Genomic DNA, 17,839 nt, shown 5'->3' on the forward strand with positions numbered 1-17,839 from the left:
TTTAGATAACGCAAAATTGTTCACACATCATTAAAGTCTGCTTTAAAGATGCCTGAGACAGATACATATGACACCACTAGAAAGGCTAGTCTTGTAGTTGCTGTGGTAACAATTGAATAGAGATTACTATTATCCCTCAATTCATTGTTTTCTGACAATCGTTGCAACATTTCAAAGCACTATTGTTGCTTTAGAGGTTTTAACATGCATTCCAAGTACGTAGATGATTTCAATTAAAATGGATTTTTCTAAAACCTTACTATTCAGTGGCTGACACATGAAATAGAAAAGCACCCAGGAGGCTTGATCTAACATTTTTCTTTTAAAACGAGAATCTAAAAAAATTTACAGCTAAGTAACATTTTATATGTTACTTTAAAGTGAACGTGACAAAACAAGCAAATGGGATTTACTCTCCTCAAGTAGAGTTTTTAAAATATAGTATTTGAATGTTCAGTCTTAAAATGATCGGTGAGTTTCTCTGATTTTCTAACCCACTTAGTCGGAGATTATGATCTCCTGGGGATCTCTATTACTGACATAATCTTACTATCCCTGTACTGCTTCAAGGGAGGTGCCAACATATTTAAAGCAAAATACATGTCAGAATTCTGTTAAGAATGTGTCTACTACAAGTCTTCATCCCGTTCTTTAATTCAAATTGAATGTGAGCAAGTGAGGCAGCCAGTTTTTTAGACGTAATCTCCCTCAAACTGCAATAGCATTAGCTGTTAAGCCATCTGTATGACTGGGGTTAAGTACTGACCTGGATATTGCTTTGCACTTTGAAATACACAGAGGTTAGAAGTACAGCAAGATCCTCCAATAGCACAATGTTTGAGAAAGACGGTCAGGATCCATTCATAAATAGATCATATATGTTCTTTAGAATTGTATCTCTTGCAGTTTTGTTGCAAACTCTCAACAATATAGCCTTGGATAATGACATACATGAGATCCAATTCCTCATGCAGTCCCCATTGGCACACACAGGTGGCTTATTAAAAGAAAAGTCTGAATCTTATGATTTTTGGTTAGGTGTCAGTTTTGCCACGTTTCCTTGAGGATTCCTCTCCACAAGGTCTACTTAGATCTCTCCCCGTATGTTACCAAGCTCACCTCATTAACTACCTTCCCCCATCCCTATAACATCCCTTTCATCCGTTTCCAACCCTATTCTACCTTGCTGTGCACAGAACAATTCACTTGTCTCAGGATATCCTGGAATTGACTGGCATCACTTACACCAGTGTTATCTTTGGACCAAATGTGAGGTGAAGTTGGCAGGTACGTGCCCTGACTTCCATGTTGAGAATTCACTCCTGGCAGATGGTCAGATAGGAAGCTGTATTTAATGAGGTGATGTGTGTGGTCAATAAGGTCATTAATAGCAACAATTCCCTTTCCTAGGCAACTTGCCGCTATCTCTTGAGAACATTGCCTCAGTGCCTGGAACTTAGTTAAATGATGCTGAAAGTTTCTAAATGTCAACAAAGGACTGGCTAGGCTTCTTGTGTTATGCTGCCACATTTGTCACCATCAATGTGGATTTCACCAGCTTCAAAATCTCCCCTCCCCCCACTGCATCCCAAAACCAGCCCAGCTCGTCCCCGCCTGCCTAACCTGTTCTTCCTCTCACCTATCTCCTCCTCCCACCTCAAACTGCACCTCCATTTCCTACTTACTAACCTCATCCCGCCCGCTTGACCTGTCCGTCCTCCCCGGACTGACCTATCCCCTCCCTATCTCCCCACCTATACTCTCCTCTCCACCTATCTTCTCCTCTATCCATCTTCAGTCCACTTCCCCCTCTCTCCCTATTTATTTCAGAACCCTCTCCCCATCCCCCTCGATGATGAAGGGTCTAGGCCCGAAACGTCAGCTTTTGTGCTCCTGAGATGCTGCTTGGCCTGCTGTGTTCATCCTGCCACACACTTTGTTATCTTACATTTGTCACCATAGCCCATATTGTTCAGGCCCATGCAGGGCTCTGCCCTGGAAACTATTAAATAAATGAGTGTCCAAATTATTTATGAACCATATTTGACATTAGGAAAGCCCTTTGAAGAGACCTGCAGATTTAATCTAATGGATAAAGGGTCACATCTTGCAGCATTTATACTCTACAAAACATATGACTCGGATAGTTCGAGGATCTTTAACAAATACCAACAGGTCCCAATTCTGGGATTCCTGATCTCATTCCCAGGCTTTCCTGGTTTCAGGAGTGCCTTCCAAGCATGTGGTTTGATTTGGAATAAGAGCCTTCATACAGTTCTCCGATCTAACCAGCAGAGACTGGAACATCTAACTCCTTCACAAACTTTGCAAAGTCAGGCCAGCATTTTAAAGACTCCTAGCTCACAGAACCCCAGAGGTGTTATATCCATTGTGTGCAAGAAGGAACCTTATGAAAGGCAGATTCCAAAGATTCACTTCATGACCCCAGACTAAACACCTCCACCCAGCTCTAGTTTGCATCAAGTCTCCAATGTCCACCTGAGTGATGGACATCCATGCCCAGTTATAAAGATGAACCATGCAGAGAACATAAATAATGCCAATATTTTTAAAAATACTTCCTGTTGAACATCAAACCTAAATCAAATTGAATGCACACTTGGACACCTCCTTCATTCGAATAATTTCTAAAATTATACTTTCACCTCTGTCTCGTGAGACCAGAATTCTTACCTAACCCTAATCTTCTCTTTCCTGCTCATTAGTTTTCATTCAACTAACATTCTCTTGTGATGAATCCCTACTGGTTTCCTGCAACTGTTCCTTTGAATTGATTTGATTTTTTTGTTTCTCTCATTACTCTCTTATTCCCCTCATGCTGCTCTCAGTAAAAACCAAGACCCAACTCCTTTTCATCTCTAGAGCCAGGCTAGAGAATAAAAGGACAGCAAGTGAGTTTGCAACAAATTTAGTAATTCAGTCTTGAAATACCTGTAATTTCCTCTAATCCAAGTAACAAGGCTTCCAATTACACAGTGAATAGCAATGGCTTATTTACTGATACACCTGTTGCTTCATGCCTCTGCAAATATGCCATTTTTAATCAATTTTATTCCAGTTATTAAAGCAGCCGGAAGTACAGATGGGGAAAGGCAATAATCTACATTTGGTCTGTTCTGTCTTGGAGTACTGGTTTGTGTAGATACAATTAGAAAACTAAAAATTCATTGGTAAATTTGTAAATGACATTGCATTTATGTCTTTGGCAACATCACATAAAATCAAAACTCTGCATGTACTTTGCTGACATAAATGAAAACAATCACAAAAAGATTCATAGCCATTTACAGTACAGAAGGAGCTCATTCAGGCCATCATGTGTGCAACAAAGATCTGACTACACTCATCCCATTTTCCCAAGTCCTGGCCCATAGCTTTGGAGGTTATTCCATCATAAGTGAATATCGAAATTTGCTGCATAAATGTTCAGACTTTCTGAATCAACTTTCACCTCAGGGGGAGGAACTGAGTGATGTGGGCTCTGTTGAGATTTGTGGCACGGTCAGACAAATAAATTATTTGTGGATCATTGAGGGCGCTATATTCTGACAAATTTTAAACCAAAACAGGCTTTGAAGAAAAATGAAAACAACTACCAAAATCTGTAGTGGTGAATATTGGAAAACTAATTTCCTTTCTAGGCAGTAAAAACAAATTTCAAAATGAAACAATTATTTATCCCATGTTATAGTTGGACTTTGACACAATGTGAACTCCAGTTAGTGTGTGAAATACTAGATTCCAATTTTGATGATTTCAGATATTGAAGTTAATAACTTATCTCTAGATTTCATGAAATTGATTTCTTTCCCCTTCTGTAGTTTTCTTATTTGAATTGGTATTTCATGTCTTTCTATCTGATTCTTTCTTCATTTTGCTCTTCTGGTACTTTTGTTTCTCAGTTTGAGCTTTCTATCCAGATTTTAATTCATTTCTATCGATTTTTAAGCCCTGAAATGCTGCCACTTTTTCCCAAGTCACTAATCTGACTGTTTCATTTCATTGCACTCTCTCATTTATTTTTAAGTTCCGCAGTATTATCTATCTGGTTTCAATTCTTTTACCAGCAATATTTCAATTCAGTGAACATTTCCTGACATAATAATCCCCAGATTTCTCCAAATACCATTTATTTGCTCGCTTGAAATCATGAAATGTGATAGTGATGTACCAATCTATTGACAAATCTCATAAAAATAAAACATTCATAAGTTAAAGACATCCATTAAATACTTGAACTTTTTACAAAAACCCCATATCCTGCAAGAAGCTTGTCATTATCATTCAGAAGTACAGTCACTCCAAGTGGTCTTTCAGGATTTGCCCAGTAGTTCTGATAATGGAGTTGTGTTTGGTACCTTCAACCCTCACAAATAATATCATAAAATATCCTCTGGAAGGAGGCAGGGAGGGGATAAAGTGGATACAAGATTGTTTTAGTGACAGGAAGCAAAGTGTAACATTTTTGTAACTGGAAGGCTATTCTGAATGGAATTCTGCAGGATTTAAAGTTAAATGCAGGAGACATGATTAAGAAATTTGCAAATGATATAACAATAGGCTGTGATGGGAAAGAAAACTGCCAACTACGGGAAAATGTGAGCATAACAGTGGCAAATGCACTTCAATCCAAAGAACAGTGAGAGAGAGTATATTTGTGGAAGGAAATCAAAGCATACAAGGAGTACATTCTAAATAGCAAAACATTGTAAACCATTGAGGAATAGATGGTTCTTGGTTAGCAGTTTTATACTATTTGGAATGTTTTCCCTGAAGTTAGAAGGTAGCAGGCCAAGTGGATTTTCATAAGTATGGAGATGGTCTCCAGCTTAGCCAACTCCACAGGTTTCTGTTTGAACATGGCACCAAGCATTTTCACCAGCAGAGGAAAGAGGGAATGTAAAGGTGTGTCTGCCTTCAGACAAATCCAATTTTCATCACCCCGCAGTTCTGAAATATGTCTAATGGCCATTATACTTCACAGAGATAGTTCTAATCATACTGGAGTTCTTTCAAGAGGTAGTGCAGCCTTTTGTAGAAATAATGGATCCTTTAGGGTGGGTCCAAGGATGCCTTCGGAAGAGGTACTTAAGAAAGAATCTTTGCTTGCTATCTTACTCTATCTGTTGATGTAAGCCTGAGTGATACCTTTATAGGATTAGTGCTGCGCCTCATTTCACAGCCTCTCATTGCCAGTAGGGTGCCTGTCAGTTCACCATTTGATTGGCAGCTCCAAATGGTTAAGCATCTAGATGCTTACATTGTCAAACCACTGAGCATTGGTATTATGAGGCAGCTGCACAGCTTTCGGAAATCTGATCCTTGTAAATTCACTCCCTGAGATTCTAGATTAAATTCCCTTTAGAACTTGCTGTACCTGAATGTGTTTTCCATTGTAAAAAGTCATTGAAAAAATTAAGCATCATTAAAGTTCAGCACACAAAAGCAATTAGCAAAAGTGAAGCAACATTTGTGACTAGAAATCATAAATTATCATTGACTTTGGGCAATAAAGCATGGATTAGCTGCACTGTATTAACAGAGAAACCCAGCAATAACTTCAGAATAATCCAGCAATAACTTCAGGACATTGCGGTTTTCAATAACCCTTTGTTTGACAGTTCCAACTCTTAAAAATAGTATAGAGAGGGGGAGAAACAACATTTTTACATTCAAATTGGTTACCAGTTGGACAAAGAAAAGGTCAAAAAATTAGATTGGATTTTCTGATTGGCGTCATTCAAATGTGGCCAAGTAGCCCATTTAAAATTAATGTGCTGTCACTGACTTTAAATTAATGTTGAATGGATATGAAGAATCTGGACACAGAAAGGCTTTCATTTTTTGTAACTCCACAGCAAGTAGAGACTTGAATGGAAAGTAAAACTGGTCCTACTCAATCATATAAAGGGACTTAAGGGAATTGATATCAATGGTAAAAAAAAATCAGCCTCAGTATGAAAATGGAGGACTATTTGCTGCAAGGTCATTATGTTCTTACTGTCAAAGGCCAATTTCATGCTCTCTAAATAATGATACCCAGTGGAGATATTTGAATCATATGGATATTACACAGAATATAAATGTTAGGTTGGGCTCTTTAGCCTTGGATACAGCCCACATAAGAGAAGGTGCTTCTAAGGTGTAAAAAAAAGTTGAACAAGTCAATGAGAAATCATTTTAGCCACTCTTGACTATTAAGTAGCTCAAGAATTTCATGTGGGTGAGAATTGAATTAAGAATTGTCCTGGTTGAGAATACAGTGGACTGATGGACCTTCATACTGTTGAGGAGGGATTAGTCTGTGTTGCGAACTGGTGAAATCATTAAGGGAATGAAATTTTATGTAGGATGTGAAAGTTAAGGACAAGAGTATGAAATTTTACAGTCCTTGTATCTTGTCCATCACCCAAAATTACAATTCGCATTGGCATCGGCTATTGTTAAAGAACGAAGTTCAAATTCAGCTAAAAAACAACTTGCCTTTGTGTTTAATATTTTGGATTTGTTTGCTCTGGCCTTTATCAAGGCAGTTTCCCTCCTTGATCTTAGTGCAGGAAACATTAAGGAGCTAAGAAATGTTGCTGTTGGCAGGTGTTAATGGAGCTGAAGATGTGTGGCAAGTACTTCCATCAGTGTTAAGAAGCCCTAAGACCATAATTGAATGTGTTTTTCTTAATCATTTATAAAACCTAGTCAGGCTGAACAAATATTTTAGATACAGAAATTGCAAATGTTTTGGGTAAAGGCAAGAAACAAGGACTTCAAAATTTCATATTCTTATCCATAGCTTCCACATTCCGCATGAACTTTCATACCCTTAATGATTTCACCAGTTCTCAACACAGCTTAACAGCATCCAGACTTAAAGCAAGAATTTTCATCACGACTCATTAACTTTCACTTCACCACGCTTATAATTTAATATTAGTTGTATTTTAAATACTTAACCTCAGTTAAAATCTCTACAAAGTAATATAGAATTCCATACAACCTGACCAAAAGAAGTGCTGGTGTCACAGTGGTGATGTTACTGGACTGGGAATCCAAAGGGTCCCAAATGATAGCTTGGGGACAAGAGTTCAAATCCCACTGTGGCAGCTGATGGAATGTAACATTCACTTATAAAACCTGGAGTTAAAAGTTAGTCACGAGAATGGTGACCACATATTAAGTGTTGTAAAAACCCATCCGGAGCATAAATGTCCGTTAGGAAATGTGAATGGGAAATTTCCTTAGGCTGTACTTACCAGGCCTGCATGTGACCCACAGCAAAGTGGTTGATTCTTAATTGCCCTCAAAAATGTTAAGCAAGCCACTCAGTTTGAGGGCAATTCGAGATGGGCAACAAATACTGGCTTTGCCAGCAATACCAACATTCCGATAAAGAATATTGAAAAAAAAATGACTTTTTGAAAACATACATCATCATTCTAAAATCACCCCAAACAGTATCTCAAAAATGAGTGCAAATGACACCCCAGGATGTCAGTATGAACTGATGAGTGGGGCAAAGATAGATAAAAGTGCAAGTTGTCTACATATTTTGATGTTTATTGGGGAGCTTTCCCTTTACTTCTTACCTGCCTGGAATTTCACATCAGTTTCATTACAATCTGCTTCACACTTCACACTGGCATACTTATAATCAGATCCGACTTCAGGATTGAGGTTTTCTGCTTCTTCTGGAATAGCAGTTAGATCATTCACTGTTTCACTGTCATAACGGTTGGCATTGCTATACATATTGGTCTTTACAACAGTTACATCTTTTGAATCTATCCCATTGTACAAAATTGAAGTGACTTGTCCAAAGTCTTCAGCTTGTAAACCATAAGCACCAGGCTGATGTCTAGGAATTGCGCTTTCATCATCATGCAACCCCATTTCAACAGCTTGGTCTTCGGAAGATTCCAACCCTGTGTCAGAGTCCGGCTGTAAATCAATTTCTGTGTAATATGTGCCCAGAGAATTGTCATCAGTATGTAAACCAGAGTCAGTTTTCAGGGCTCGGTCTTGTTCCTGATCATCTTGCTCTGCATTGGTTGAGGAATTTGAAACTGCAGAATTCGACATTTGAGTGGATGCACCTTGACGAAGATTTAGAAAGCTGCTGGAAATGGAGCTCCCAGCTTGCTGGAATGATTCAGATATCTGCGACATCCAATCAGAGAAGGACTGTGTGAATGGACCCTTCTTCAGAAGTTCTTCAGAAGCCATAATCAATGGATTGCAGAATGCTTGATCGTGAAATGGTCCAGACGTTTTAATCTGTCAACATGCCAGTTACTCTGTTCTAAGCTACAGAATGAGGATCATAATCAGTTAAAATCAGTCACTTCCAGGAAGCAGCCTCTGACACTATTGGTGGTAAAAGGCACTGCAACAGGGCACTAGACCAAAGGGAAAACAAGCCAATCCATAATCAAGTAACACAACCAATAAATGAGGAGTTACTTATCTCATAAGATCTATCTAAATAAGATTAAACGTATTAATTTAAGAAAGCTGCTTTACAGAATTCACATATCATTTATGAAGGAGAAAGTAGGAGGATGCTTTGCAAAGTTAAAATATGAACTCGACAGAATTGATTTAATTTACAAAGCTTAAATAATCACAAGAATTAGAACATAAAAATGAAAGTTGTCTCATCCCAGAGGATTATAGGCTCCTACCTCATTACAGAGAGATGACTAATGATGAGTTTAATCTTAGGACTAAGAAGGTGGAACGTTCAGGGTGACCTCTGCCTGTGGGGGAATTGAATCTGCATTGGTGATGTCACTGTGCATTGCAAGCCAGCAATCTAGCCAAGTGAGCTGTCTGGGCAACAAAACAACTTTACATCTTTTCCTCACCATTTACAGCCATGTCTCCATTCAGAATTTTATTGATACAATATTTTTAGTGTACACCTCACAAGATTGCTTCTCAGCCCGTAATTTCTTGACTAAACATTTGGCCACTACTCCTAGTAGTTTCTATAGGCACCCTGGGACATTTGCTAAGTTAGAGACTTAATATAAATCCGAGCTTTATTTTTTCAAACAGAGAAACGCAAGTCATAAAAACAATGTTGATGTTTATATTCTCTACAGATAGCCTGTCGAGGCCCCAGAAATTAATTTCATTTATTATCCCAACAATTCCCTTGTCCTTTTTGCCCTTGTCTTTTTTTTCCTCCAGATGATGACTTTCTAGTTATAGTCCCACAGCTGGTGGTCACTCTCCAGCATCTCACAGCTATGCGGGTGTCCCCTGTAAACCCGAGGCTGTAACAGGACAAGCAACAGATCCCAAAATTACCCTCAATTACATTTCATTCCCTTTACTTACATTATAGGATGTCTATAGAAGTGGCTGTAATTTCTCAGTGACATCCATGCAAAATATTAAGGTGTTTAACCTCAAATCAGCTTGTTGCCAGAACCATAATGCACTAGGTACCAAGACCAGTGGCAGCCTCAGCGAAGGTTATGCACTTTCCATCATTTTTTGAGCAATACCACAATATCCACTGGTTTTGGTTTAGGTTAAATTCAATCCATCATGTATTCCTATATACCCACGTTTCACATAAAAATGTATATATGGGCCAGGGAAAAAATACATTTAAATTTACACATCATTTCAATTTAAGATTCCTTTCATTGACAAAAGTATTATAAAGGAAATCTATTCTTTACCAAACAACACCTAATAGCACTGAGAAGCCTCGTTTTTGTCTTTAGCCTGTTGGTCTCACCTTCACCAATTCCAATCCGCAGTCAGGAGAACAATCACACTACATTTCACAGGCATCTGTCAGTCCTGCTCTCAAGTAGATCTGTTTGAAGTCAAACTCAATTGACTGGCTCTCTCATTTTCCCCAGCCTCCCACCCACAGAAGAAGTGCCCATCATTCTCCAACATTCCTTCTGATGGTAGTGGTAACATCAGACATTCACTACATAGGATACAGCAAACCTAACCACCACATATCTGCACAGTCTTCCTGCACTATCCATTCTGCTGTACCTTCTAATTTACTGCGATGGCTTGGTGGCATAGGCTAAAACAAACAACTACTTACAATTGTGTACAATCACACACAGAAAGAGGCTAATCTGCTCAAACAGTCTATTAGCAAATTTTAGGCTGTACAAATGCCAATACAGATCCTTTTCAACTTTGCCAGCATAGCACTTCTATCTTCCTCAGGTCCTTACCTAATTCCCTCACCATGCCAAATGTGTCCAACTCTTACATGGTCACAAGTCTCATATTTTAAGAAGAAACAAGATGCTCCTGAATTTGATGCTGAACTAAATTATATTTATGGTCTCCAGGTGTGGAACCATCAAGTGGAACCATCCCCTCTGTGTCAAACTCCAAAACCCAGTCTCTTTGAGAGAAAAGCCTTAGGCTTTCTATTTTTCTAGGTGAGTTTGAGCTTTGAATTCCTATATCGTTTTGATAAATTATCTTTGCGCTATCTTCAATACCATAATATTATTGATACAAAGATATGGAACATGTCGCAGCATGCCTGACAGCTTAGGGAGGAGGTGGTGGCAAATTTAATCCAATTAGCATACCTCCAGCGACCACCCATCCTGAGACCTGTCTGAACTATTGCAGAATGTTACAATGGTCTAGTAGGATGGATTGTTGAACTATTAATGTACAGACTCATGTGACATTCTGGGGATCTGAGTTAAAAAACCATCATTGCAGATGGTGGAATTTGAGTACAGCAAACAAAAAATCTGGAATTAAAAGTCTAATGGCGATCATGAAACTGTTGGTGAGATAATAGGAACTGCAGATGCTGGAGGATCCGAGATAACAAGGTGTAGAGCTGGATGAACACAGCAGGCCGAGCAGCATCAGAGGAGCAGGAAAGCTGACGTTTCGGGCCTAGACCCTTCATCAGAAAAACTGTTGGTAATTGTCAGGAAAAGCTATCTGGTTTGGTAATGTCCCTTAGGGAAGGAAGCCGCCATCCTTACAATGCATTTTAAAATGAATGATCATGCTGGCCAAACTTGTTGAATATTTTGAAGTAATAATAGAAAGTGTAAATAATGGTAACGCAGTAGAGATATTATATTTGTAATTCCAGAAGGCCTTTAATAAAGATAAAACAAGTAGAAGTTAAACTGCTGTGGGACAAACCATTATGATAAAAGACAGGCTTCCCAACATAACAAACCCTAAAATCCATCTTTATGTGAGTTCTGGGTTTCAGAATTGGTTTATTGTAACATCTATCCTTTCAATTTCTCTCCCTCCAAACGGACAGAGCTTTGTTTGCTTCTTTATGGCTTTACTAACCTCCTTGGCTACTTCTGGTAATTTTCTCTTCTCTAGCTCCTTTCGACCCATTATTTCCTACCACAATGAACCACATCACATTTATCCATATTGAAGACCATTTACCAGTCATGTGTACATCATAGAGTCATACAGCACAGAAATAGACTCTTGGGTCCAACTCGACGGAAACTAAACTAATCCCACTAGCCTGCATTTTGTCCATATCCCTGTAAACTTTTCTCACTCGTATAGGTCAAGTCACTAAATATTCTCAAGAGACAGAAAAATTGTTAGATTTTAGAGGTATCCTTGAGTATGGGGAGAAAGCAGGGCATGACACTGAGATACAAGATCAGCCAGGTTCATATTAAATGATGGAGCAGGCTCAAAGGATCAAGTGGCCAATTGTTCCTATTCTGCAAAGTTATTAATGACTTCCTATATTTTGTCATAGTGCCCCAGTGAATTAACTACATTCCAATCTAGTGTGGCCTACAAACTTTGCACCAGTTGTTTCAATTTCCAATTCCCAATTACTTATGCCAACGCAAACAATGGTGGTCCCTAGCAATGATCCTTGAGGAATGCAACTTCCCGCCTTTTTGCCAGTCTGAGTAACTACATCTAACACCAACTCTCCAATTTCTGCCTTGTTGCCAACTTGTTATTTCATTGGGTTATCTATCTGTTAACATTACATGTTTCAGCTTTATCAAAGGCCTTTTGAAAGTACAAATATATTATCCCAACTGCATTACCATTGTCTACATTTTCCACTATTTCTTCACAATGTTCAATAAGTTTGGCCAGCACGACCATCCATTTTAAAATCCATTGGGACATGGTCACCTCACAACACCACGCACCTGGGTTCAATTGCACCCTTGGGTGACAGTCTGTATGGGGATTGCGCATTCTCTCCATGTCTGTGTGGGTTTCCTCTGGGTTCTCCAGTTTCCTCCCATAGTCAAAAAGATTAGGTTAGGTGGATTGGCCATGCTAGATTTCCCATGGTGTCCAGGGATGTGCAGTCTAGGTGGGTTAACCATGAGAAGTGGAGGGTTATGGGGTAGGGTGGGGGTTGGGTCTGGGTGGGATGCTCTTCAGATGGGTTGAATGGACTGCTTCCACACTGTAGGAATTCTGTAATTCTACGCTGACAGTTTTGATCATATTTTCAGTTTCTACAAGCTTTTCTAATATAACTTTCCATAAGAGTTCGATTATCTTCCTACCAACAATGTTAATGGTCTATTGTTCCTGGGAATTGTCCTCACTGTCTTTAAACATAGGAATCACATTACCTATATAAAAGACCTCTGGCACTATTCTCTATTCTAATTAATATTTATATCAATTATAATTGTGTCTCTGATATATCTCCCCTAACTTATTTCAATATGAACAAAAATGTTGCTGTCCAATATGGAGTGGTCTCTGTATTTGTAAGTTATCAGTATTGCATAATTTCTATGTTGCAGTTTTAGAAACATATGAATTTATTCAGGCATCAAAAGAAAGTTCAGACATTAAGGTCAAATAAAAATATACTTTTTGCTGCTGAAGATAAAAAAAAGACGATATAACCATTCATTCTCACCAGCTTTGTGCAATCACTGGGGGGAAAAATGATTTTTTTGGAGTACATTGCAACAGGAAAGGCAAGCAGGAATATTAATGAATGTGTCCAAAACTGTATTAGTATCTTGACTTTGGGAACCATTTGAATGCTAAATGTTTAAATTATTTACGAGGGAAGACAGAAAATAAACACTCAGTTTTTATCCCTCATAAAACTTATAGCTCCTTTTCAAGGCACACTAGAGAAACACATGTGAGGGAAAGGAGTAGAAGCTCCTACTACAGATTTTGATGAAGTAGGGTGGGAGGAGGCAGAGGTGCAGTAATATGGGTCAGTTGAGTGAAATGGCCTGTTTTTGTGCTGTACGCTGCATGTAATTTCATGTATCTCACCGGATTCCAAAAACTCATCAGCACTTTTTGTGAAGGTCAAAGGATATATGAGCTCAAGTACCAGAAATCGGAAGAAATGGTTCATAATTGCAATGTTCAATCTCACTTCTGCTTCAATGCTGAGAGTATCAATAAAGGAAAGCAGGAAATGTGTGTTCCCTTTGATTTATACTGTGTGGGTGCTGATGGCTGTCATCTTATCCACAGATCAAGTAATGGGGCTTTGCAGGTTCTGAACCTGAATATTGTTATGTCAGAAAATTTTCTGCTTATATTTTCAAATGCAATGGCTGAGGAAATCTCTATATGCCTGCAGTTTGTATATAAAGATCTCAAGTCTCATATGAATTTGTTTTCTTGCAAATCTAACCCCTGAACAGAAGTTTATAATGGTTTGTGTTTCTGCCCAAAGGGAGTGAAGTACAATTTTTAATGTCGTGATTTTAACAATCCAGTGAGATCAATAGCAATAGCAGAAGTGGGCAAGACCAACAAAATGTTAATGTAATTTAAATTATCGGCATGGTGAGAATTAGAAGTTTTTGTTGGAAAAAATAGCCTGAAATGGCAGATTAAGGTTAAGAAATCCTTAAGTTGCCAGTTGCAAGAGTTGAGGGTCATGGCAGAGGGCAAGATGGGAGGGAGCCAGGGGGATAGTTGGTGGGATTTCAACAAAGCTAAAGAAAATCCACGTCCCTCAGAGACAGGCTTTTAAGTGCATGAAATCCAATGTCAATTCCATATCTTTAGCCAACTTATTATTCCTTGGAAGATTGGAGAGGAAATGGAACACCAGCGCTGAAAACTGACCAGGGCACTCAGAGCAGGAACAAAGCATGTCAAAAGAAGATTTAAGTAGCATTTTATTGAGAAAAGGTTGAATTGCATAAGCTGTGTTGCTACTTTTTTGTTTCTTGCTTCCTTTTCCTGTGATTGTTCTCAACCAAAGAAAATCAAGAGTTCTGCTCCGAACATCTAATAAAAATGTTTCAGATTTTACATCCTGCATTTGTGGGTTGTTAGTATAGAAAGTGAACACATTTTAAATAAATTGTCAACAAGGGATTTCAAGTTTAAGTACATTGTTCTTAAATTAAAATTATAATGCATCCCACTTTAAGCAGCAGTGTTATACTCCGTAATTTAAGCAAGAGTGTCCTACATTGATATATTCTATTAACTAAGTCACCATGGTAGTGCAAAGACTTCAACAATCTCAGTGTATTTTCATGCTGTTGATAAAGTGTCAGGAAAACAGTGATCGTGCATACATTCATAGTTTGTGTTTTCTTTGGCATTGTGTGCCATTCTCTAATGGGGCTTTCAGAGGATCGACAGGAAACACACCAGCATTTTCCATACATCCGACAGTGCCTTTAAGGACTCACAAAACACCAGGCCCCATACGTCCTTGAAAACAAAAAAATTACCTTTTTCTACTGTCAGCATAAGTACATGAATAGGAAAGGTTTGGAGCCACATGGGCCAGGAGTAGGCAGGTGGAACTAGTTTAGTTTACACTATGTTTGGCATGGACTGGTTGAACCAAAGGGTCTGTTTCCATGCTGTATGACTCTATCACTAAGTACAATATTATGTCAGCCATAAATGGCACTGATGCTGCTAGGAAGAGGGAAATATTCCATCAGGGCTTCACTTTCAACTACTCCTGTTGGAAAGTGAAAAAGCAGTCAGGATCTGACGCTGTCATCATGTTCTCAATGTTAGTCTGTCTGCTGACACTGATGCTATGAGTTTTTGACAGGAAATCATTTTAGACACAAGCAAGAAGTGAATTTATGTGAGATCATAGCAGGAGTGTTGAAACCAGCTCTGTGCATCCCAATATGGGAAGGATACTGAATCTATGAGAAAATAGAGTGAAGATTCATGGGAATCATATCAGGATGAAGAAAGGTTCAAAAAGGAGCTATTTCTTGTAGAAATAGAGAGTCAGTGAAGGCCAACATGCAGGTAGAGAAAGGTATTAGGAAGGAAAACAGCCTTAAGGGGTTTTGAGTACAGGAGTACTGAAGTCTTACCTCAATTGTATAGGAACTTGGTTAGACTGGAGTACTTTGTGCAGTTTTTATCTAGTTATGTCAAAGAAGATATCATTGCCATAAAGGGAGAGCAACAGGGTTCACCAGCCACCAGCGGTAAAATAAAACAAAGAAATACAGATGCTGGGGATCTAAAACAAAATCAGAAAGTGTTGGACAAACTTAGCAGGTCTGCCAGCATCTGTGAAAAGAAGAGAGTTAATGTTTCAAGTCCAGTGAAGCTTCTTTAGAACTTTGTCAGGACTTTCTGTTTTTGTCTTGAGATGGTGGGACTATCCTATGAAGAGACTCTGGGCAATCTGGGCCTATAACTTCTACAGTTTCAAAGAATGAAGGATGATCTTACTGAAACTTACAAAATCCTTAAAGGGATATGTAGGGCAGATGGAGGTAAGATGTTTCTCATGGTTGTTACAGGAAGATATAGATGGGTTGGTCAGATAGGCAGACCAGTGCCCTATGGCCTGATAAATGTAAGGGGATGCACTTTGGAAGAAGAAACAAGATGAGGGAGTATTTAATGAATGACAAGACATTGGGTAACTTAGAGGAACAGAATTATTCGCAGATCCCTGAAGTCGTATATGGGACACTTCCTTTCATCAGTTGTGGCATAGAGTATAAGAGCAAGGAGGTAATATTGGACTTGTACTGAGTGTTGGTCAGGCCACAACTGGAGCACTGTGTGCACTTCCAATTACCTCACCACAGGAAGGATGTGATAAACCTAGAGGGCGTTAAGAAAAGATTCACCAGGATTTTGCCAGGGTGAATAGACAGCAGCTGTTCCCCTTGGTTGAAGGGTCAATCACAAAAGGGCATTGCTTTAGGGTAATGGACAGGAGATTCAGAGGGGATTTGGAAAGAAACATTTTCACTCAATGGGTGGTAGGAATCTGGAACGCAGTGCGTGGGAAGGTCAGGAATGCTGGAAACCTGAAAAACAGTGATAACACAGTGTGGAGCTGGAGGAACGCAGCAAGCCAGGCAGCATCAGAGGAGCAGGAAAGTTAATGTTTCGGGTCATGACCCTTCTTCAGAAAACAAAAATTTGGATGAGTACTTCAAATATTCAAGGATATGGGACAAATGCAGGAAATTGGGAGTAGCACACTTTTATTAGTAGTTATGTTGATGCAGTCTCGGTGGGCCAAGGGCTTTTTCAGCACTATATGAATCTATGGTTGGAGAGTTAGAACCAGGAAGCACAATTTAGAAGTGAGAGGGGTGGCACTTATATCTCAGCTAAGCAGTGAACCTTTTACTCAGAGAATTGTGAACATTTGAAAACCTCTACTTCAGAGAGCTACAAATGCTCAGCCTTTGATAGATTTCTGATTACAGTGACATACACAGTTATGATGATAGGGTGGATAAATGCCTTTGAGGTTCGATTTGCCTCAGTTGTATTGAATAACCTACTCCTGTTCCTGTGCCAATGAAGGGGAAAATAAAAGAGACTTTCAATATTTAGAAATGGTTTGAGAGGGCAATATACTGCAAATCCATTTCTATTGGTTGCTGAGTGATAACGGGAACTGCAGATGCTGGAGAATCCAAGATAATAAAGTGTGAGGCTGGATGAACACAGCAGGCCAAGCAGCATCTCAGGAGCTCCTGAGATGCTGCTTGGCCTGGTGTGTTCATCCAGCTTCACACTTTACTATCTTCTATTGGTTGCTGAATGAGTAACAGAGACTATCACTAAAAAAACAAGGCAATTTAGTAAAATTATCTTCTGAAAATAACAATTTGTATAAGCACAAATGATTATTGAGGGAGGGATTGTAAAATCCTTAATGAGGGAATCGAATAAGTTTTTGAAAAGGATGAATATAAAAGGGAACTGTTCGGTCCCCTTCAGTTGAGGAATCAGCATCGTGATACATACACAATGGTAACCTTCTGCACTATTATTTTTCTGATTGTTCTATGTTGCTGGCTTACCTAAGTAAGTTGGGTACTGGAGAGCTGCCAGCAACTATGGAAGCATAATGATAAGAATGAGTCACCGTCTCCAGGAAGGGAAGGGCAGAGAAAGAAAAGAACTAGAGAATGAAAACAAATCAAGTAACTAGCAAACAATATTGAGCCTATTTTAGGTTTACTACATACACTGGACTTTCTGGTAAACTGCTTATTTGATTAAGTACTCTAGATTGTTGACCTAACTGAGGTGATATGCTAGCTCATTTGGGCTCTCAGCAGTGCAGTTCTCAAGGCTGTGTGCCAATTTAAAAACAACATTTAACTTAGCAGTGGTTGCGACAGCAAATTAGTATGATTACCCTGCCCTGGCAGCAGTTTATATCAGAAGAAATATTAAAGTACATTTTTATTGCATCACCAAGTCAGCATTATTATGGATTCTGATGTTGTTTTGCACTGGTGCTGCAGGCATAAACTTAGCCAAATATTCAAGGGTTGTCACAGTGCCAATCATTCTAAAATGGCAAACAAAAACAAAGTTTTATTAATAA

At 38.9% G+C, this 17,839-nt stretch overlaps 1 protein-coding gene across 4 annotated transcripts in view; it reads right to left on the reverse strand.

Moving 5' to 3' along the window:
* The window catches only part of LOC125455778 (synaptotagmin-16-like), a 183,227-nt gene that overhangs the window by 30,800 nt on the left and 134,588 nt on the right, over positions 1-17,839 (reverse strand). For 2 of the 4 annotated variants that reach the window (XM_048538206.2, XM_048538205.2), the window contains exon 3: positions 7,605-8,322. The exons of 1 other annotated variant lie outside the window; for it this stretch is intronic. In XM_048538206.2, the coding sequence (XP_048394163.1) occupies positions 7,605-8,241 (637 nt within the window). In that variant the 5' untranslated portion in view covers positions 8,242-8,322. Of the gene's footprint in view, positions 1-7,604; positions 8,415-17,839 lie in introns of all 4 variants that reach the window. One more of the 4 variants, XM_059649073.1, reaches the window with a different exon arrangement.

Source organism: Stegostoma tigrinum, chromosome 10 (genome assembly GCF_030684315.1).
Source record: "Stegostoma tigrinum isolate sSteTig4 chromosome 10, sSteTig4.hap1, whole genome shotgun sequence".
NCBI classification, from domain to species: domain Eukaryota; kingdom Metazoa; phylum Chordata; class Chondrichthyes; order Orectolobiformes; family Stegostomatidae; genus Stegostoma; species Stegostoma tigrinum.